We start from the raw sequence: 22,624 nt of genomic DNA on the forward strand, positions 1-22,624 counted from the left end.
GATGGGCAGATGGGCGCCACACCTGGCACAGCCAGAGGCCTGGGGAAAGGTGCCAGTGGGGAGCCACTGAGTACTCAGGTCTAGGTCAGGAGGAGCACCACAGGCGCTCTGACGGTGGCGCTGGACCCAGGGCGGTGGGGCCTCCGGTGGGCCAAACGCCAAATGGCAGGCAGCGGCCGGGTTGGGCTAGGAAGGTCACTCACCTCCTAAGGGGAAAGGCACCTGGTCCAGGCAGACAGCATGGGAAGCCCCCTCTCATCCATCTGCGCGATGCACAAGGGTGACATGAAGTTGGTCTGTCGCTGCCCGGAGCGCAGGACCAGGGGTTCCCTCGGCTCCCCAGTTTCCTCAGAACCCCTCCTCCGTCCCCCTGGGAGCCAGGGCCAGGCTCCCCGAGGGGCTGTCCACCGGCGGAAGGATGCTAGCAAGACTAACGCCTCCCTGTCGGCGAGGGGACAGAGCCCTGGGGCTCTGCGCCCGCGGGGGCCAGCCCCTGCCCTCCCCCGAGCCCGCCGGGGCCGTAGGGGAAGCGGATCCCGCTCTTTCGTTTTCGTTTCCCGGAAGGATAGCGATTACCGGAGAGCCCTGCGCGCCTGCTCGCCCCGGGAACCCAAGCGCAGGCTACGCCGCGCTTCTCGAAAGAATTTCCTCCCACGCGACCTTTCAGTGTTCGGGGCCAAGTTAGGGGTTTGGGGAAGGAGCGCCTGAGAGCGCCAGCCTAGGGCCCAGCAGCCGCAGCCAGTGGAGCGCTCACGACGGCCGGCCGAGTGGCTCCCTCGCCTCCACCTGTAATGCAGGTAAGAGCCCGATGGCCGAACCAGGCAGCGCGCACGCGGAGCCACCTGCTCCCCATCCCTTCTCCACCACCTCAAATTCCATACCCATTTTATCAGATCTTTTCCCTGGCTGGAATCTTACTTTCCAACACGTTCCCAACCTCACCATCCATCCTTCACCGCCCCTCGCGCTCCTCCACCTCACTCACCTCCAGTCTTTCCCTCTCTCTTTGAAACCCTCTGTGTTACGTACTGCTCCTCCTACCCCCTCCTCATCCCTACAGCAACCAGATGTGAAGCCCCTACACAAGCCAGACCCTCACAGCTGGCAAAGGCCACCACACAGGCCTCCCCTCCTCAGCACTGCCCCCTCCATTTGTCATGTTCCCCTAGGAGCCTCAGAACTGCCCCCAGAATTGGGCCCCCTTCCCACCTCCAGCCTTTCTCCACTCCCGCCTCTCTAAGATCCACATTCACATCCTAATTTTATCAGACCTCTCCCTGGCCTTCGTGCTGAAACCCAGAGCTCTAACCCTCAGCGCCTCCCTGGCTGGAGTTTTCCAGGCAGTGGCAGGCCCGGAATTCCCCGTTCCTCATGCTTGGAAGAGGATGGAGGCGCAGACAGGGAGCTTCCTGCAAGTCCTAGGCCTTGAGCCCCTTCTCTAGCTTGGCAAACCCCCACTGCCCGGCGGCAGCCTCTGATGCTGGGTTACCTGGGAGACAGCACCAACTGAGGCAGGGGGGCAGGGGGGCAGGGGAGTGGGGCGCTGGCCAGAAATGCAGTGAGAACTACCCCGATAGGGAGTACCTCTTCTGCAGTGGCCAAGGCTTCTGGAGTTTGCTGTGCCGGCTCCAGATCCACAGTCTTTCTGCAGATGGCCCTCCTCAGACACCAAGAGATGACCATAATGCTCTTGAAGATCCTAGAGTGAGAAAGTGACCCTTGCTGGGACTGGTTTCACTTTTACTTTTCACGATGTGACAGCCTATGGCTGGGCATGAGCCCCAAGGATCCCCCTGTTTGTACAAAATCCTGTCACTCTTTTCATCCCCTCCTCCTGATGGATGAGCCACATCCCCTCTGGGGGCTGGGCTGCTTCTAAAATCGTAAAGATACAGACTTCCCTTGGTGGGATCTTGGTATTCAGAAATTTATCTTTTCTTTTTCTCTTTTGAAAATAGTGTTTACTTGTTTGTTTATTTCTGATTGAAGGTCTTTTTATCCTGGCCCCTCAGGTTCCCTGTGTCCTCTTACCAAGGTTCCAGTGAGTCCCAGGCCCTCAGATTTCCAGCCTACAAGTCAAGAATGGCAGGGGAGCCCTCTGGTGGGGTTAGGCACATGCATGAAAAGCTTGAATTGGAAAGATGTAATTTATCAAGTGTCCACTCTGTACAAGATGTTGATAGTCCCAAGCCGAAGACATATGTGGTTCCTACCTTTAAGGTAGATGCGGAGATGGATGCTCTTTCCCTTTGAAAAAAAACTCTTGATACATTTAAGGATGACCGAGCCTTCACCAAGATGCTCGTCTTTGACTGCCCTGGCTTTTCCTCTCTCTAGGAGGGAGCACTGGCCAGTTCTCCTGTGAGCCCCGAGGCAGCCACACCATCCCCAGGCACCCAGGCCCAAGCCAGATGTGCCTCTCGAGTGAACCTGCTGGGCGAGGGGGGAATCTGCAAGCTGCCAGGAAGACTCCGTGAGTAGAGGGGAGGAGAAAGGCAGATGTTTTTAAAGGACATAAATGTGATGTATAAACCTCTTGATCTAAGGAATTGCCTTCCCTCCATTTGCTATTTCTTTGCTAGATTTTCTTTAACTTTGCCTTGGTGAGGAAGTCAGAGGCGGTAAATGTGAATTCTCCCTGTGGGGAGTAAAGCTGATACGGCCGTGCGTGAGGGTGGGCAGTCTCCTCATTGGTTGGAGGAGGGTTAAGATGGATGAGCTATTGGGTCCCTTCCAGCCTAAAAACAAAGAATTGGAGACGTTGCCAGTGAGGAAGCTGGACGGGGCTAAACAGTGAACAATTGTGTGTACGTAGAGCCCTCTTTTAAATAATTATGTTTAACTTTTATTGTTATAAAAGTAACATATGCCTATTGTCAAAAATTGAGAAATGGCGGAGAAGCATGAGAAGAATATATAGAACGATCAAATCCACCCAGAGATAACCATGGGAAACGTATTGGCCATATTGTTTCATTTTATTTCCCTAAGTAATGCTCTTGCCGGAGGAAACTCATCACCATGGAGCAGGCTGTAGATTAATGTATTTAAGCCTGTTTCAAATGGCAAAGCTGAGAGGTGGAAAAGCTAAATGACACGCTCCGGATCACACAGGCTTTCCATGCTAAGGCCAAACCTTGGTCCTGCTGATAATCTTCTAAGAGGTGTTTAAGTGCACTTCCTAAGCCATGGAAATCATAGGCTAGGCGGCTAGCTGACTGCCGGTGGGATCTTTAATCTGGGTCGGGATCTTGGGGCAGGCACATCTTACCTGGGTTGTAAAGCATCCAGGCCACTTCCTGCTCTGCTGGCCCGGTGGCTGGAACACTGCTTTATTGATTTCAAATCCTTCCGATTTTCTGGCCACAGCCTGCTTTTTGAGCCATCAACAGGATTGAGCAGACTGTGGGGCATGACTTCACAGCCCTTGGGAAGAGCTTGTTGCCCCCAAATACTTCTGCCGTCCACTCCCTGGCATTCTTTTAACGGGGAACAGAGCCTGTCTTTTCACTGTTAGAAGGAAGGCGGGGACTCAACGGACACAAGAGATCCCCAGCGGCAGTGCGATTTGGGGAGGGGGTGGGGAGCTCTGTAAGGAATCTCTGTTGCCTCGTTTCGTCCAGATGCCAACCCTGACCGGTAGCTTGGGGCTCAGGGCTGCTCCAGGAGGTGTTTGGCAACAGTCACACAGAGAGTAGGATTTGGGCTCCATTCCCAGCCCAAGCCGTGGTGATGAGGAAAAACAGGACTTTGAGGTGGACCTGAGGCCCTGAATGTTGCTGCTGAGAAGGATCTTACAGGTCATCTAATCAGTCCCCTCAGGGCAGCTCAGGACATGGAGCCTCAGAGGGGGAGAGTCTTCTCTGCAGGGCCCTCTGGATTGTTCCCTCTTGCCTCCCCCCACCCCGTATTCAAAGACCAATCCCACAATCGGCTTGCCCTGGTAGAGACCCTAGATGTCCCTTCAGGTAACTCCTTTGTATCCCAAATAAGGAGATGGAGGCCCAGGAGGTTGTGTTCTGCCCAAGGTCATGTAACCTTCAGTCCTGTCCCTTCCCCCTGGGAACCTAGCTCAAAGTTACTGGGTGAGAGGGTACGGGAAGAGCAGTGGGGATTTAGGAAGTTCAGTCACCACCTTGGTAAATACAATGATGCAAGCCTTTTAATTTTTTGAACCCCCCATCAGTGGGGCCCCTCTGAGATAGTCACCAAGTCTTCCCGCACATTTCCAGTGATGGGAATTTCCTCCCCTCTTGAGCCAGCCTGTTCCCTGCTTACTCAACTCTGGATGCAGGGTCGTTGTGACCTATTTAGAGCTCCTGAAGTACTAGTCCTATTGCCTTGGGTTAGAATTTTCCAGAAGTAGACTCTGAAACACTCCCCCACAGAGGAGAGAAGGAAAGCCAAGAGTGTTCTCTCGGGCCAGGTGGCACTGTGGGCAGCTGGAGCTCAGTCCCAATGGGGACCTTGGGGGACAGTGAGAGCATACCCTGAGTTATCCCAGCCCAGGGGGAAGGCAGCTGGTCGTCATCTACCCACTTCCCATGCACGATGGGATGAGTGTTGCCACCAGGGTTGTCGACTCCCAGCTTTCCCAGGCGCCCTGGACACTGGCTGAGTCAGTGCAGTCAGGTGCCAGCGTTTGGCATTTGCCGCCTTCAGAGGGTAGAGGTGAGAGCAAGGGCCACGGGCGGGGCGCCAACAGAGTCTTCTGTCCTTCTCGTCTTAGATTCCATGACTCATATTTACTTCTGAAAAAATTCAGACAACATAGTTCTTGCCCTTGGTAAATATCTAACAGTCTTAAAAGATAGGGCACATTAAATGACTCATTTTCCTGTAAACAACATCCTCAATAAGCAAACTGCTGACACCCAATGAGGGTTTGACCTTTCAGATGGCTGGGATGATGTCAGCCTGCTTCTCACATTTCTGGAAATTGGGTTTCCATCGCTGGGCATCTTTCTGACATTTATTCCCAGTCGCCCACCCCATTCCCTCCTCCACCTCCAGCTTCCATTCTAGTCATCAGGGCTGATTTGCCTCTGCGGGAAGGTGAACAGACAAAACCAATCTTGCTTGCCTTTGTGAATCGGCGCCACATGGAGCACATAAGCCATTTCCCGCCGGAGCTCACTTTGCCATGTTTGCCTGAAATAACAAAGATGTGCAGTCAAGCAGTGGAAAGTCCACTCTAAGGATGATTGCAATGTCTAGTGACAGATGGTGGGCTGGGATGGAGGGGTGGGATCCACGGGGGCTCCAGCAGAGTGCCCGCCACTCAGAAAAGGAGATTCACAGCCATGCTTCCCTCTGTGCAAGTGGACAGGGAAAGAGGATTCGCACCTCCCCTCCCCGGGTCTGCATCCATGACGGTCTGCCCAGGCTGGGGTGAGGCAGGGCGGTGCAGGCCCTAGGACCACTTGCAGGACCCAGCCTGAGGTCACAGGGAGGAGGTGATGCCACCTCAAGGGACAACTCAGGGGATTTTAAGAGGGGGCAGTTTAGAGATGGTCACCGGCACGGCCTCATTCGATGACAGAGAACAAGAGTCATCTGTGGTGCTAATGGCCAGGCAGGGCCTCACACCCAGGTCCTAAGTCTCTCCATTTTCCAGGAGCTTATTCCTGGAAAAAAGCTCCATGAACTTTCCACTGCTGGGTGTAGGGGGATTGAGACATCTCGGTGTTTTGAAACTGACTTTCAGAGCTCCTGGCTGTGACTAGGCCACAGGAGGAGATGTCCAGTGCCACCTCTGATTTTCAGATGTCACGGGCAGAGGGGTGGCACCCCTCTGCAGCTCCCTGGCAGTGTACAACAAGAGAAAAGGGCCCTTGGGGAGCACCAGCAGATCTTTCATGCCCCTGCTCAGGTTCACATCTTTCACCGATGAGAGAGTCCTCGGCACTTATTTTAGTACTAGATAGAACTCTCACAAATGTGGCCTCCGGGTATCCCAGACCAGAGTGTCTCAAGTTTTCCTGTGCACGTGAGTCTTCTGGGAGCCTTGTGGAAATGCAGACTCTGATGCTGCAGGTCTGCAGTGGGGCCTGAGATTCCGCATCTCTCATAAACTCCTGTGCCGTGCGGCTGCTGCTGGAAGTGCGTTCAAGGACCTCATTTTATGCAGCTAAGTCCTGATAGTGATTTTCAAAGTGTTGGTCAAGACTCACTAAGGAGGTGAAATCAGTTTAGGAGTCAAGATAAGTACTGTTAAAAAATGAAATAGAGGGGCCGCCCCGGGGGCATAGCGGTTAAGTGCGCACGCTCCGCTGCGGCGGCCCGAGGGTTTGCAGGTTCAGATCCCGGGCGCACACCGATGCACCGCTTATCAAGCCATGCTGTGGCGGCGTCCCGTATAAAGTAGAGGACGATGGGCACGGATGTTAGCCCAGGGCCAGTCTTCCTCTGCAAAAAGAGGAGGGTTGGCATTGGATGTTAGCTCAGGGCTAATCTTCCTCACATACACACACACACACAAAATCATAATGAAATAGAACATATCAAAGTACATCATAAATAATGAAGGTAGCTGTGATTTCATGAATACTTTGATTTGGCTATTTATATCTATATGCATGTGTGGGTCATGGTATAAAATGTATTTTTTACTGTGGGTTGAGTCAGAATGGTTTGAGACAAACATGAAATTGAAATATAATGATGTACACTTAAAATTTATATAATGTTACAAACCAATGTTGCCTCAAAAAAAAGAATGTTTTGAGAAACGCTGCCCTAGATCCTGGCATATTGGAAGCAGAAAGTCAGATGGATGCAGCTGGAAAGAGAGAGGCAGTGGAGCGGGGAGGATGGAGGCTAGAAACGAAGCTGTGACTATTGGCAGTGGTGCCCTCACCTGACTGTGAAAGTGAACATGGCAGACGACAAACCGATCAAAGATTCCCCAAACCAACAATTGAGGACAAAGAGCCTCCCTGTCCCTAAGCTGACTCCTTCTTTGGGAAGAAGTCAGGTCAAACCCAGCCAGGGCCTGACTTGGCCACACCCCCACCCTCCTATTCCTCCCCCAGACGGTGCCTTTGTGCAAGACACAACACAACTGTGTGCACTGGCCCTGCCCCCACAGTCAGGTGCCGACCCTAAGGCCGAGTGTCATTACCAAGGTTGAAGCAATATTGGCCAAGACAGCCAGGGCAAGCAATGGGTGATGGATTTCAGGGGACTCTGGACAGTGACACACAATCAACTAAGGACAATGGTAATTGCTAAACTGCAGTCGTCATGGCAGAGAAACAAGCTAGTCCCTCTGTTTTCAGGCAGCTCGACCAGTGAAGATGCTGATAATCACAATAAAGGCCATTTCTTGGGTTTTTACTCAGCCACTGTGCTGGGCGTCTGTGTACACTGTCTGATTAAATACACTCAAATAGGCCTGGAAAGTAGATTCTTTTATTATCCCCACCTTACAGTTGTGAAAACTGGCCTTAGAGTGAGGTGAATTATCTTGTCCATAGTCGCTCACAAGTGAAATGCTGAAGCTGGTGTTAGAACCTGCGCACCTCAGACCCCACAGCTGCCATTCGCTCTGAGAGCAGCCTCCAGCATCAGAAGACGACAACTCCCGTTTTAGGAGACTAACCAAGCACTTTGCATGTCTCCTGCGTTCCTCCTGGGGACCCTGTCCATAGGTAGAAGCCAGCTGTTAGTTAGTTCTGATTTGGTTGCTAAAAGTTAGTCTAGCTCTGGAGGCCAGTCGGCTCCTGGAGGCCACTTGACCTAGTAAGCTGCAGGGGATTGGTGAGGAGTAGTGGGAATAGCTTTGATCAGGTGGGGAGGGGCAGCTTGAGGGGGCCTTGAAACTGGACAGACGGGTTTTGACTTGATGGGGTTGATAGTTGGGAGCCATGTTAGTTTCTTGAGCAAGAGAGTGAGAGGGGTGCTGGAAAGAGAGACCTGGCTGGGAGGGGCTTGGGGCTGGAAAGGGGCTTGGTCAGGATGCCTACAAGTCTCTCAGGCCCGTCACTGCTTGCTCAGCTCCCTCATTTAGACAATTTATGGAGTTATGGAGTTTATGGAGTATCTATGAGGGCAGTGGAGGGCAATACAGCCGAGGACGGGGAGGGGACCCCCCACGTCCAGCCCTGCTCTGGGAGTGTGGGGACAGAGTGCTGACTCTTCAGGGAGACACCTGAGCCTTCCAGCTGTGTCTTGGACAGGCAGCTCCTCCGGCTCCCCCAGCCAGGGGCTCTGCCCAGATCTGTCCCCGAAGCTGGGAGCCGGCCAAGCTGGAAATCCCCAGTGAGCAAGTCGCTGGGACACGGAGAGTAAGGTAAGAGCAGGCTGGAGTCCTGAGAGCCCAAGATGGTTGACATGAAGGAACTGAAAAATACAGTGGATCATTGTGGATCATTGCCGGGAGAGGGAGAAGCCATGGGCTGGTCTGCAGGTGGCGCCCCAAGGGTGGGGTTAGATTGGGAAGCGGAGACCCAGCAAGGCTCATAGCAGAACTGGGAGGGAGACTTCTCCGGGAGTCGGCGCCTTAGGTAACTCTCACCAGCCACCGTGTGTTGAGGTCTCGGGTGTGCTGGGCCCCCTGCCAAGCGTTTTACACGTGTTACCTCATTGAACAGCAGGAGCTGTCTTTGTCTTGGAAAGCGCTTCCCACGTGCTGGACACTGGTCTTAAACTGATTATCTCATAGAATCCTCGTGACAGCCCTGTGTGGCCAGTGCTGTTTTTGTCATCGTCCTCATGACAATAAGGAAACTGAGACACAATCATTTAGTTCGAGTCATTTACAACTGGCCTGGCACCATCATCGGTACTTTTTGTTGTTGTATGTTATTACTGTTACTTTTTTTTTTAGGTGTAATTTGCATACAATCCAGTGTACAAATCTTAAGTGTACAGGTCCATGAATTTTTATGTATGTACTGGCGCGTGTAGCTGAGAGCATCTAGATCAAGATCTAGCTGTTTCCATGCCCCAGGAAGTTCCCTTGTGTCTCTTCCCAGTCAATTCCCCTCCAAAGGGTGACCCCTATTCTGATTTCTGTCCCTAAATTAGCACTGTCTGTTAGCAGTAAACTGTTGATCGTAGTTTTATGTCTGGCTTGTTTCTTTCAACTTAACAGCTTTGAGCTTTATCCACGCGTTGTGTGTAGCCGTCGTTTGTACTTTCTGTTTTATTGCCACGCAGCGTTCTGTTGCATGAAAACATGACAATTTGTCCATTCTCTGGCTGATGGCTATTTGAGATGTTTCCAGTTCTTTTCTATTGTGAACAGAGCCACTGTGGACATTCGAATACGTGTCTTTCGGTGGATTCGTTCACCATGTCTCTTAGGTCTTTACTTAGGAATGGAAATGTCGGGTTGTGTGGCATGTAGCCTGGGCTCCTAACCTCTGCACCACACTGCCCTGCAAACAGCATAGCAGCCCAGAGGGGCAATGTTGTTATCCTATTTCACAGAGGGGGAAATTGAGGCTGAGAAAGGGTGAGTGGCTTATGAGGTGACTTGGCTAGCAAGGGGCTGAGCTAGACCAGACCTTGAGCCTGGGGATTTGGCCCAGAGCCAGGTGGCTGATCCAGTAAGTGGCAGTTTGACTGGTGTGAGGGGCTTTGACCTGCTGCTGGGTTTGATTGAGACCTTGGTGGCTAACCCACTGCTTGGAACTTGGTTCTTTCCTGGGGCTCAAGCCCTATTGGAAAAGCCTTTTGGCCTTAGTATTCTTTGAAGACATGAGGAACATGTCTTAAAAAGGTCCCCTTTCTTTGTTGATTAGACTGGAGGTGCTGGCAGCAATGGGCTGAAAGGTGAGGGTAGGAGAGAGCAGGAGGTAATGAAAGAAAAACCAAATTCCACTCCAGGAAGATGACAGGCTTCAAGTTTCCAGATGCTACTGTGGGCTATGTGGGACCTCAGGGTCTCTCAGAGACAGCTTGTGAAGTCCCCTGCCCATCTCTCTGGACCTGGGAGCAGGACCACACCTGTGGTTGATAATATCTGCAAAGTTCAGGGTTTTCCACTCTTTGTTTGATTTTAGTGTTTTCGTGGAGGCAGAGCAGCCACAGGGGTGTGGAATCCATCCCCACCCTTTGCCCAAACACAGGAAAATGTACCCCTCACTCAGGAGTTGTAGGTTTGAATCTTCAGGCTGACAGCCTCAAATATCATGAAATAGGCAACCCCACAAATAAAGCAATTGCCAGTGGCGCTCGGAGCCCCGCAAGCCCTGGCTGGCAGTGCAGGCCCACCCCGACACCTAACGTCATCATCGTGTGGTCTCTAAGTTTTACACCATTCAGCTTTCTACATCTCAATTCTGTAACCACGGGACTGATCTCCCACGGACGCTCTAAATTTCTCTCTCCACCAGCAGGGCCACCTTTTCCCTGCATTCCTGCCAGGTGTAGTATTATCATGAAAATGACATCTCCTTCTCTGTGCCTGTCCCTGACTGTTGAGGTCACATCTTGCCACATGGTTATTAGTGGATCTGCTCTACTGCAGAGGTTCTCAGCGGACAGTGATTTTGCTCCCCGCTCCTTGGGGACAAGTGGCTATGTCTGCAGACATTTTTGGTTGTCACAACTCGTGGGGGGATGTGCTGCTGACATCTAGTGGGTAGAGGCCTGAGATGCTGCTAACCATTCTGCTAAGCTCAGGACAGCCCCACTGCAAGGAATTATCAGGCCTGAAGTGTCAATAGTGCTGAGGCTGAGAAATCCTGCGCCACTGTGAATTGCTGGCAAGTATTTTTGTCTTTTAAAAAAAAATCAATTTTGAGATGCTGTTTGACCTATGACAGGCATTAGCCCTTTATCTGTCATCTGCATTCCAAATATTTCCCCCAAATCTGTCCTCCTTTAGTTTGGTTTACGGTATCTTTTGCCACACATACAAAAATTAAGGTAGCCAAATGCATCTTTCATTTTTTATTATAGCCTCTGAGTTTCCCGTCATGGTTGAGGTCTCCCCCACCCTTGTTTGGGACATGTGGCTTCCTATTTCCTCTTCGATTGAGGTTTCTATTTTTCTGTTCACTAGGCCTTAATCCATCTGAAATGGATTTTTGTGAATGTGGGAGGTGAGGGTCCAAATATATTTTTTTCCAGGGGGAGAGCCAGTTGTGGTTTTACTGTATTTTAAATTAACTATCGTTTCCCACTGAATTAAAATCCCACCTCTGTCACGTATTAACTTTGAACACGCGCACACGCTCACACACACTCACGTACACACAATTCTGGCCTCCCTCTTCTTTTCCAATGATACCTGTTGATCTTAGGTTAATGCCGTCAGATCTTGATTACACGGCTTTGTGGTATGTGGTACCATAAAGGCCAGTTGTCATCTCCATTTTTTTTCCCCTCGAATAACTTTTTGGTCAATTTCAGACGTTTATTCTTCCTGCTTATTCATCCTTAGGTCCCACAATAAAGTAAGGGAAGCCCCTCCTTCCTCCTGAGCTGGGCTCCATTGCTCTGCTTTCTGCATCTGTAGTCAGTGTACCTTCCCTTTGTGCTGCTTACCAGGATCATCTTTAGACAGTCATTGGTTGTTGGGGTCCCTCCTCCTGCCAGCCCAGCTCTGTGCTGTGTCCCCAGCAGTGGGACAGTGCCTGGCACATGGCCGGTGCTCGTTAGATACTGGCTGATGGATGAATGAGTAGGTGAAGCACATCATTTTTTCTTCAAACATGAAAACTAGTATTGTCTCTTGTGTTGTCTTGGGTACAAGGCAGTCAGAGGTTGGTTTAGTCTTTGTCACTGCCAAGGTGTGGCCTTGGACAGTCGCTGCTCCCCTCTGCCTCAGTTTCCCTACATGTCAGACTGGACCCCCTGAGCCCTGAGCTCCTCCCACTCTCTCGTGGCTGGGGGTTCTGAGAGGGACGAGAAGCTCTTGGGAGGAGAAGCCCCACTGAGAGCGAACCACCAGGCCGAGCCATCGCAGTGCCGGGGCCCAATGCTGTGAAGGGCCCATGAAAATGTTCCAATTCTTTTAAAATCAGAAGAAAAAAATGAACTTTTAGGCAGAAGAAAATGTTTTAATATATAACAATATACTCCTCTTTATACCAGTGCAGCCATAAAATACAATTTAAAATATTTTTTCAGTGGAGGAAGGGGCCCATGAAGGCAAGACACAGGGGCCCATGTGCGTCATAATGAGGCCCTGCTAAACACGACCCCGATGGTGAGGTAAAGAATTGGTGTTAGGAGCATAACAGGCCAGGCAGAGTAGAAGCGTCAGGGGAATAAAGGAAAACGGCCACCCCTCTGAGTGTTGCCAGAGACGAGAACACATGATCTGAATATGGGTGTAAGAGACTCCGTTGTCCTCTGGGCTGTTCCCCAAGTAAACCCACGTCTGAGTTGGCACAACAGAGCAAAGAGTACAGCAGTCAGACACCCGGGATCCAGGCCTGGCTGTACCGCATGCTACCTGTGTGACCTCGGGTGAGTCACTTTTTGGAAAACAGTAACAGTGACACCTTCTCCGTAGGACTGTTCAGTCATTCACACAGTTACTCAACACACGTCTATCGAGCACTTACTATTCCAGACACTGTCCTAGGTGCTGAATACATACAGCTGTGTGCCCAGCACACCCAGCCCAGTGCCTGGCACATAGTAGTTCCTCATTAATCATTTGTTGAGTGAATAATTGGAAAACAGGCCAGGGGGAGAGCGGAAGGAGTACCAAAAATAAATAAGTGATGACATACTTAATGCGTAGATAATGATAAACACGAACACATAATTTTATTAAATGTAAAATGTAATTACAAAGAAAGGAAGGTACCAGGAGGGAAAAGAACAGGACACAGTGACAGAGAAAATGACTGGGCGTGAGGAGCAGGACAGGAGAGCATCTGCTCAGATGGAGTGTTCAGGGTGGGCTTCTCCGAGGAGGTGACATTCAAGTGAGGGCCTGATGGAGGAGGAGGAGTGATTGATGGGAGGAGAGCTCCCGCCCTGCCCCGTGCCCTCCCCCCAGCCTGAGTCCTTGCGTTGCAGGCATCCAGCCGGCGCTCTGGAGCAGGGAGGATGTGCTGCACTGGCTGCGCTGGGCCGAGCAGGAGTACGCTCTGCAGCGCACCGGGGAGCACGGGTTCGAGATGAACGGCCGCGCCCTCTGCATCCTCACCAAGGATGACTTCCGGCTCCGCGCGCCAGGTTCAGGTCAGGGAGACTCGCTGGCTTCCCTCTGAAACGTTCTGATGGACACCTGGGTGGGCCCAGGAGGGAGATGGAGGGGGCGTCGGCGGGAGCATCATGCTCCCCTCCCAGCACTGCAGACGCCCCTCTTTCCATGATGTTTGCCCGGTAATTCGCAGCTAGAATCTGCAGTAAAGGAGCCACTTTGGGGGTTGTTTTCAGGGTCGCAGGGGCCTGTCCTGCTTTCTCACGTTCCCCTCCTCTTCCCTGTGGCCCTGGTCTCCCCACCCATTTCCACGCTACCGCCTCTCACGCCCATCAGCACGAAGCTTGTAAGCTTGTGACGGGACAGGACCGCCCTCACCCGAGAGGCAGGTGACTGCAGGGGAAGGCGCTGGCCCTCCCCACCAGCATGCTCAGCAGCCTGCCCTCTGGCCCCCACCCCCAGGTGACGTCCTGTATGAGCTGCTCCAGTACATCAAGACCCAGCGGCGAGCCCTGGTGTGTGGGCCCTTTTTCGGAGGGGCCTTCAGGCAGAAGATACCCCCTCGGCACTGCCCCTGCCCCCTGGAAGGTGAGGCGGCTCTTCGCGGAGCTCTGAGACCCTCCTCCAAACGGGCCTCATTGGGAGGCAGGGCTTCCTCCAGGCAAAGCAGCGAGAGAGGAGGGATGTGGCCGAGCTCCCCCCTCCTCCCCGCCCTGCCTCCTCACCTCCCTTCTGCCCTCTGGGACACTCCCGGTGGCCCTTGGTGCTGCGGCCCTCTGGCTGAGAAGACTTGCCTCTTGTCTCCTCGTTTCTCTGCTCTCCTTTCCGCAAAGAGTTGTTGTGCGGTGTCTCATTTCCCTTCCTCCTGATCTTTCCACGGATACCCCTCTGGTCAGGGTCTCCAGGGACCTGAGCATAGGGATGTCCACATCCCCTCTCAGTCCTTATTCACTGTGACCTCTCACAGCCTTCAACCCAGTGGCCACCCTCCTCCCCCAGACTCTTCCCCTGGCTTCCAGGACAGCCCGCGATCGCTCCTTCTCAGTCTCCTGGTCTCTCCCCTTACCCCTACTTGTAAACATTGGGGTGCCCCAGGGCTCAGGGGGCCTCTTCTCTTCTCTGTCTACACTCAGACCTGGGTAATCTCATCGGGTCTCGGGTGTCAAATACCACCTAGTGCCGATGGTTCCCATATGACCCGGACCTCTCTGAGTTCCAGACTTGCGCACCCCTCACTGCCTGCCCCACACCGGGTCTCTAACAGGCGTCTCAGCCCTAACGGCTCCCAAAGCAAATGCTTGACTCCTGCTCCCCCACCCCCAACCCTGCTCCTCTCAGTCTTCCCTCTTCAGCAAAACACAGCTCCATCCTTCCAGTTTGCTCGGGCCAAAACACTGGATGTCATCTTTGCTCACGTTTTCCCTCCCACTCTCATCCCGACTGTCAACACATCCTGTTGGCTCTACCTTCAAAATCTACCCAGAATCTAACCGCTTCACACACCTCCACTGCTGCCATGTCCAGCCCCCATCACCTCTGGAGAAGCTCCTCGCTGGTCTCCTTACTTCCGCTCTTGACCTCCTGCAATCTATTCTCAATAGCAGCCAGAGAGAGTCATAAATCAGGTCATGTCACTTCTCTGCTCCAAATCTTCCATATGACCCGTGAGACTCCCGTCTCACGCAGAGTCAAACCCACAGTCCCAACAATGACCTCCCCGCCCTCTGCTGTCCTCTCCCACCCATCTCCCCTTTACTCATGCTGCTCAGCCACGCTGGCCTCCTTGTTCATTGAACAAGCCAGAGACACTCCTGCCTCAGGGCCTTTGCACTTCCTATTCCCTTTGCTTGGCATTCCCTTCCCTAAATACCCACAGAGCTCACTCCTCTACCTCCTTCAGGTGTCTGTTCAAATGTTAACATGTCAGTGAGGCCTTCCCTGACCAGCATGCACCTGCACCTTTCCCAGGATTCCCTATCTGCCTTATAGTGCTTTAGTTCCCCGCATATTGTATACTATTTCTATTTTTTTTTTTGTGAGGAAGATTAGCCCTGAGCTAACATCTGTTGCCAATCCTCCTCTTTTTGCTGAGGAAGATTGGCCCTGGGCTAACATCTGTGCCCCATATTCCTCTATTTTATATGGGATGCCACCACAGCATGGCTTGACAAGTGGGGCATTGGTCCACGCCTGGGATCCGAACCCACGAACCCCGGGCCACCAAAGTGGAGTGCATGAACTTAACCGCTATGCCACCAGGCTGGCCCCTATTTTTTTAAATTTTAATCATCTATCCACGCCCCCACCCCCTGCAAATATAAGCTCCATGAAGGCAGGGGCATTTTTGAGTTCAGTGATGTGTCCTCAAGATTCTTAGAACAATGCCTGGCTCGTAGAAGTTGCTCAGCAAATGTTTATTGGGTGGATGGAGAGGACATTGGACAGAGAATCAGGGCACCTGTGTTCTGGGCCTGGCTCTGTCACCCCTTGGCTTTGTGAACAGATTGTACAGATGAGGGAACAGGTTTGAGAGATCAAGTTACTTGTCGGGGAGCTGGAGTTCGCACCAGGCTGTCTGGCCCCCACTCCTGCCCTCCACCACCTTCCTGACCTTCTGACCGGGGGCTGGATGGAGGAAGAGCATTAGGAGTGCTCGCACGGGGCTCCCAGGCACATCATGAGGGGGTCTGGACTGGGGGAGGCTGAGGACCACAGAATCAGTGTTGCTCATCTGCTTGCAGAGGGGACCGGGCCTTCTCAGGTGGCCCCCCAAAGGGACCTCCTGCAGCAGCCACCAGACCTGGGGCTTGCCAGCTCCTTGAGCCACCTGGATGCCCCTGGCCTGGCCAGCTGGCCCCTCGGCACGGAGGAGTCCCTCAACCTACCTCACTGTGTGGAGCTCGGCTGCAGGGCTGAGGGGGCCTGCCCCTGCCCCCCAGTGCCGCAGGCCCCCATCGACGGCAAGATTGCAGGTGAGTAGGAGGCTGTGTCCCCCCGCCTGTAGGGAGGTGTGCTGAGGCCAAGTCCCAGAGGGGTCACAGGTGAAGAAGAGGAAGGTTGTTTTCATCTCGGGGGTGAGAGGGTCTGTGCCGGGTGGTGGGGGTGTGGGGTGACTGTCCTGTGTACTGGCCACAATCTGGGTCGCCAAGCCCACCCTGTCCCCAGGACAGCGACAGTTTAGCCAGTCACAACAGTCAGACAGTCAGATTGGTATGAAGTTTCCCCCCTTTAAAACTTTATTTATTTTTGAATAGTTGAGTGCTTACTACATGCCGGCATGGTTCTAAGGCCTTTATTTAATCCCACAACAGCTCTTTGAGGTTGGTATTATTATTAGCCCCATTTTACAGATAGGGAAAAATGAGGCACAGAGAGGTTAAGTGACTTCCCCATGATCACACAGCAGTAAGTGGCAGGATGTGAGCCCAGGTGGGTCTGGCTCCAGAGCCTGAGCTCTAACCAGGTGATACACTCCCACTCCACATTCGTTGTTAAAAGATTGACTAACAGACGGGCAACCAGACAGACTGACAGATAAGCTGCCCGCCTTTCCAAAGGGTGTTTTCTAGTCTGGCGGGGCTACTGCATTTATTCTAAGACAAGAAGGCAGAAGCCTGGCTTCTTGGTTGGAAATGGCTGGGAATCACTAAAACACGATGATTTGGTCTTTTTAATAATAATACTTAGCATTCCTTGAGCACTTACTCTGTCCCAGGCACCATGCTGAGGGTGCTTTCATCTCTTGTGTTCTTAATCCTCACGTCACCCCATATGAGGAACTGGGTTGGAAGAGGTTGGGTGACTGGCTGGAAATGACCCAGCCAGGCCGCCCCGGGAGTGGGACTTAGGTCTTGCTCCCAGGCTTCCTCTGCCGTTTGTCTTCTGTGGTGGTACATTTGGTTTTCCTGAACCTCCCGTTAGGGGCTCGAGAAGCTGGATGTCATGTATCTGGTTTAACAGAGATCCAGGAGGCTGAGTGACTGGGCCAGGGGCAGAGAGGGACTTGGAAACAGGGCTCCGGCCACCGGCCAGCACCCACACCGCCTGCCCCGCTGCCTGTCCCCACGTGAGGGGGGCGTTGGTGACTGCAGAGCTGAGTCAGACTCCCTGCTCTGCCTGCCTGTTAGGAGCTCGGGGCCTTGGGATATGTCTGTACCCCTCTGAACCCATTTCCTCTTCTCTCCCTGGGGATGACCTAGACTTAGGGAGATTGAGTGAGACACTGAGTAATGAGCCCCACGAGTAGCTGTTCCTGTTAATACCGTCACCTTCACCATCCTGCCGCACGCCTGGGCCCCAGCCCCGAGAGCCCCAGCACCCCTTTCTTGTGCTCACAGCGCCGGGAAAGCACCCCGTCTGCACCCCCTGTGCTCAATTGCAGACTGCCGGCTGCTGTGGGATTACGTGTACCAGCTGCTCTCTGACACCAGGTACGAGCCCTACATCAGGTGGGAAGACAAGGACGCCAAGATCTTCCGAGTTGTGGATCCAAATGGGCTCGCCAGACTTTGGGGAAACCACAAGGTGAACCTCAGCCAGCAGGCGGGATGGTCTCAACATATCAAGAAGAGGACAGAGCAGGGGGTCAGAGTGGACCCCTCAGCACTAGGGGACAGTCCTCAACTGACAGGGGCTTCACCAGCAGCCCCAGAAGTGTTTGGATCATTTTATTTTGGGAAATCCCGAGGGATAGGCAGTTACTTCTTGAGGATGGAGGCTGTCCCTGAACTCAGGGATCTTGCCTTCTAATCGCTTAATCCCACCTTTGCTCAGCGTTTGAGCCTTTCAGAGCTTGTTTACGTGAATTGAGCATCGCATGCTATGGGGCCATTAGGCCAGATGAGGAAGCTGTTCCCTGGAGGAAGCTGGGACAGAAACCCAGGTCTCAGTGCCCGCAGGAGCATCGGGTGTCAGGGCTGGAAGGGCCTGGGGACGACGGAGGCCAGGGTTCCCAACGTGAGGAACGCCCATACCTAAATGGCGTCTGCCGGGGGTTCTGGGTGCTTTACTCCAAATTCTAATAATTAAGTATTTATTTTAGTAAGAATTAGGATTAAAAAATTTAACTGCGATGCTAATCTCATGATTTACAGTGGTGAAATAAAGCAACTGTCCTTGTCTGTAAATAAATTCGCTTAAGTTAAAAAAATGAATCTTGTAAAGAAAACTGTTGACAGTAATGATAATCTGTAGTACAAGCATTTCCTAAATTGGTACAGCATTCGATTGCCCAGCACTACTCTGAGGGTTTTACGTGTATTAACTCATTCAATCCTCACAAGAACCTCGTGAGGCAGATATTATCAGGTGGGGAAACTGAGGCCCAAAGTGGCTTATCAACCTCTCCAAGAGTTTGCAGCGAGTAGGTGACAGAGCAGGGACTTGAACCCAGCCCCTGTAGCTCTGTGCTCTGCTCTATTTTGTTGCCTCTCAGTAGTGCTGGTGGCTGGAAGGATGCAGATGACTAAAGTTTGGGCATCCTTATCTGGTCAAATCCCCGTATAGTACAGGGAGGGAAACTGAGGCCCAGAGAGTAGCAATTCCATTTAATGCGTGCGCTCATGGATTAACTAATTTAATCCTCGCAACAAATCTGTGAGACGGGTGTTTTTATCCTCATTTTATTGCTGGGGAAGCAGATTCAGAGAGGTAAAGAAACTCATCCGAGGTCACACAGCTGCCAGATGGAGGAGCTGGGGCTTCATTGACCCCAAAGCCTAGTCTCTTTGCTCCTACTCTGTACTGCCCACCCCCCAGAGAGAAGAAACCATGCCTTGGCCAAAGTCACGCAGCTGGTGGCAAGGTCCTCGTACCACCCACCGTGCTGTGTCTTCAACTAAATATATCTTTATTTGTTACTACTTGTGACATTCGCTATTTAAAAGCAGCCTGCGATTCACTCCTGCCCTGTGGTTCTCACCCAGGTGGGTGAGAGAACCATCCCATTATTTCTCCCCGACCTTCCCCTGCCTTTCTCCTTCCACACTCAAGAGGACTCTCCTACACCCTCATAGCACCCTGGGCTGAGGGGCTAAAAAACCATCCAGTCCAAGCTGCTCCCTTCCCAGTGTGGAAACCGAGGCCTGGAAGGAGCGGGGTGGAGTGGGGGTGACACAGGGCTGCTTTGCCTTCCAGAACCGGGTGAACATGACCTACGAGAAGATGTCCCGTGCCCTGCGCCACTACTATAAGCTGAACATCATTAAGAAGGAACCGGGGCAGAAACTCCTGTTCAGGTGAGCCACCTAGGGGCCAAGGTGCAAAGGGGAAGCGGGGCTGGGGTTGGGTGGGCTGGAAGCCCCCTGCAGCTGGGGCAGGGGCTGATTTGCAGCTGGAGCCTGGCTTCCAGATTTCTGAAGACACCTGGGAAGATCATCCGGGACAAGGGCAGCCGCCTGGAGGAGCTGGAGAGCCAGGAGCAGGACAGGCTGGATTTCAAGGAGAAGATTCAGGAAGTCTCTCCATGAGGAGCACGTGGACTCCGGGCACCAGGCACCGATGGGGCAGAGACTGAGTCTCCCATGACGGCAGCTGGCTGCGCGGCGCCTCCTCCCTCCTCCCAGGGCAGCTGGGTTTTGTACTTGTGGGATCACAGCTGTTGTCTCGGACCTCAGAGCTGCCTGGGGACCCGGGAGGGCTGAGAACTGGGAGGCCCCACATCCAGGACACTATGGGGGGCATCATTCTTTGCGCAGCCTTGGGGTAAGTGGGGACACAGGGAGTGAGCTCTCTCCCTGCCCTGCCCCTCGGTACCTGCCTAGCTTGGGAGAGACAGCCGGGCGCTGAGAGAGATCCAGCACAACTCCTTCAGCTTCCAGAGGAGGGAAGCAGAGGTCCCTCGCTGAGCCTCAGCTTTCTTCATCTGTAAAAGGGGCATGCTCAGGAAATGCGCCCTCAGGGGGCTGATGCATGAAATGGAAAAAAGAACGACTGCTTTGTCAACCTCGGTACTAATAGCAACAACGATACCTGACGTTGAGGTGCTGGCTGTGTGCCTGGCCTGGTGCTAAGGGTCCTGCCTAGATTTTCTCTCATTCAGTTCACACACCAGCCCCCTGAGATTTAAAGATGAGGAAGTGGAGGCAGAGGGTTGCAGAGCCGGGCGCCTCTCCACAACCCAGTGATGTCACCTGTTTTCTGTCAGTGCCTCAGAATGTATCAGGCGCTTCTCATCAGAGGCCACGGCCCCAGCTCTCTGCCCTCAGCGTCTTTGCTGAACAGTTCCTTTCCCTTGGCCCAACCCCCTTGTCCTCAGTTTTCAGTCCTTTGGTGACTCTGTGGCTATGACCCAGTGAAGATTGCCCCTCCCCCGCGTGGCTCCCTATGCTCGCATACCCGTATCTGCAACGTGACCTTGGGCAGCTGTTACACTCTCCGGAGCCTCAGGTTTCTCATCTGTGAAATGGGGATGCTACTCCCGACCTGATCTCACAGGATTGCCAGAAAACTTCCCTAACACAATGTTTGTGAGGTGCTCTGTGAGGAGCACTTAATCTGTGTTAGCTAAGAAAACTCTGCAAACCAAAAACTGCTCTAAAGCATGAGCGTGCCTCTGTCCTGTTAGTTCAGCTTCTCCCCTCTGCTCCCCAACCCCCAGTGCTGGCCAGGGCCTCTGAGGGCCAGAGCCTCTGCCCTGCAGCCTCCCAGGGAGGTGGGGGGAGCGAGGGAAGGGGGTGCTATCACTGAATCGAAAACAGAACTTCTTGGATTCGCATCTTCTTTCTTGGAGGGAGGAAACCACCTCTGCCTCTCCCCTCCAGCGAGTCAGGAAACCCCCCGTGTGGTGAGCCTGAGCTGGCCATGAGTCACTGACGGGAGAAGCTGATAAGGGTCTTGGACTTTGGGACTCAAAGCTGTGACCGCTCATGAGCAGGGAAACTCCTGGCTTAGTCCTGCCTGGGGTTCTCTGCAGTTCCACCCCAGGAGGGGCCAGCCAGGTGGCCTTGGCAAAAAGGGTCAATAGGAAAATCCTTGCCTCCGCTCATCTCCCCTGGGACTGTTCCATCCCTAACTTTGCTCTAGGATGAACCCACACCCCATAGCTTTTCTCATGGTCCCCTGCCCAGAACTACATAACTGGACTGGAGGACCGCCCAAATCCACTTGCCCAGCCCTTTCTTTTATAGATAAGGCAACTGAGGCCAGAGAGGGGGAGTGACTTCCTCAAAGTCACACAGCCGGACTCAGCATGCTAGCTTCTAATGCTGCCATGTTTCTTGTCTTGCATCTTGCTCATGGGTCCAAGATGTGGAGGTTTAAACAAGACGATGGTGTCGTAAGTCACTTCTTTAGGTTACAATGTTGGCATTTGCCTGCTGCTGTGTTAATAGTTGTCAATCGCAGGGACTATGTCTTCACCCAGCAGGAGACCTCTCTTTGGGCCAGGAATGGGCCGTGGGCTCAGGCAGGGTCCACCGCCCCGGATCCCAGATCCTTGGACTCTCCACTCGGCCCTGGGCTGAGCTCCACCTTTCCCCACCTCCCTAGGCCCATTAGGCCCTGGCCTGGGCTGGACACCTGGGTGCCAGGAATAAAGGGATTCATTCAGCCCTTCCTTCCATGCACATTAATCGGCACCTGCTGTGTACCTGGCACCAGGTGAGGCTCTGGGTTTATATCCACTTTACACAACTAGATTCCTGAAAAGTGGTAGGTCGCTGAAAACTACATATGTCAAAATGAACTTCCTCACAATTTTAAAAAGCAGGAAATGTATTCTCATGATTTGAAAAAGTAGCCAACCATGTCTTTCTTTTTTTGCCAGATTATATTAAACTCACAATAAATAATTTATGAAAAAAAGTGAGTATGTTAAGAAATTCGTTAATTAAATCAATGGTCCAAGTCACTGTCTCCATCCAGTCAAGTGGCTGACAACATTAACCCAGAAGCATGGGCTCCCATATTCCCCATCTTCTCGATTATACGGATTCTTGCCGAGAAAATCTTTTTCCCTCCTAAGGAAGCTCCAGATCCAGCACTCTCCCCAGCTTTATTGAGACACGATTGACATGTAACATTGTGTAAGTTTAAGGTGTACGACGTCTGGCACGTTCTTTAATCCTGGTGGCCCTGCCACGTTCGGGCTCTTACTGCAGGCAGCCCGGGCTGATGCTGGTGATCCGTTCTCCTTCTCTTGCAGGATCCCAGTGGTGGCAACCTTTCTTGGCTTCTTCCTCTGGTCCCTCCCTATGACGTTAATTCACATTTTCTACTCAAGTGTTCTCTCCACAGTTTTATAGTGACGTGCAGAAAACACATTTACAGGGCAAGGTCTCGATACCGCCCATCTACCCAGCGTCTGGTGGTAAATGCGAGGGTGGTGCTGGCTCAGAAGGAGCTTGTTGAAGGCTGGTGTCAGGTCCCCTCCTCCGCACTGGCTTGGCCACTTGGTGGGACCTCTGAACTTAGCCGCCAATCGGACAGCCCCAAGATTTGGGTGGGGAGTTTAAAGTGGGTTGTTCTGAAATCAGAATGTGCATATTTCAAAAATATTTTAGTCATGATCTT

At 52.6% G+C, this 22,624-nt stretch overlaps 1 protein-coding gene across 1 annotated transcript; it reads left to right on the plus strand.

Annotated features, from left to right (window-relative positions):
- Window positions 1–606: 606 nt before the first annotated feature.
- Window positions 607–21,907, plus strand: ETV7 (ETS variant transcription factor 7). The gene is made up of 8 exons (XM_058554495.1): window positions 607–797; window positions 2,338–2,473; window positions 12,988–13,152; window positions 13,577–13,702; window positions 15,856–16,086; window positions 17,496–17,638; window positions 19,250–19,350; window positions 19,464–21,907. The coding sequence occupies exons 1-8, from the start codon at window positions 792–794 to the stop codon at window positions 19,579–19,581; spliced, it is 1,026 nt and encodes a 341-aa protein (XP_058410478.1). The 5' UTR covers window positions 607–791; the 3' UTR covers window positions 19,582–21,907.
- Window positions 21,908–22,624: the final 717 nt, after the last annotated feature.

This window comes from Diceros bicornis, chromosome 14 (assembly GCF_020826845.1).
Source record: "Diceros bicornis minor isolate mBicDic1 chromosome 14, mDicBic1.mat.cur, whole genome shotgun sequence".
NCBI lineage: Eukaryota > Metazoa > Chordata > Mammalia > Perissodactyla > Rhinocerotidae > Diceros > Diceros bicornis.

What these genes read in the sequence shown, in the direction of transcription:
- ETV7 (XM_058554495.1), top strand. An exon ending in CTGCCCCTGCCCCCTGGAAG is followed by an intron (nt 13,703 to 15,855) that starts GTGAGGCGGCTC and finishes ATCTGCTTGCAG; the next exon opens with AGGGGACCGGGCCTTCTCAG. An exon ending in CATCGACGGCAAGATTGCAG is followed by an intron (nt 16,087 to 17,495) that starts GTGAGTAGGAGG and finishes GCTCAATTGCAG; the next exon opens with ACTGCCGGCTGCTGTGGGAT.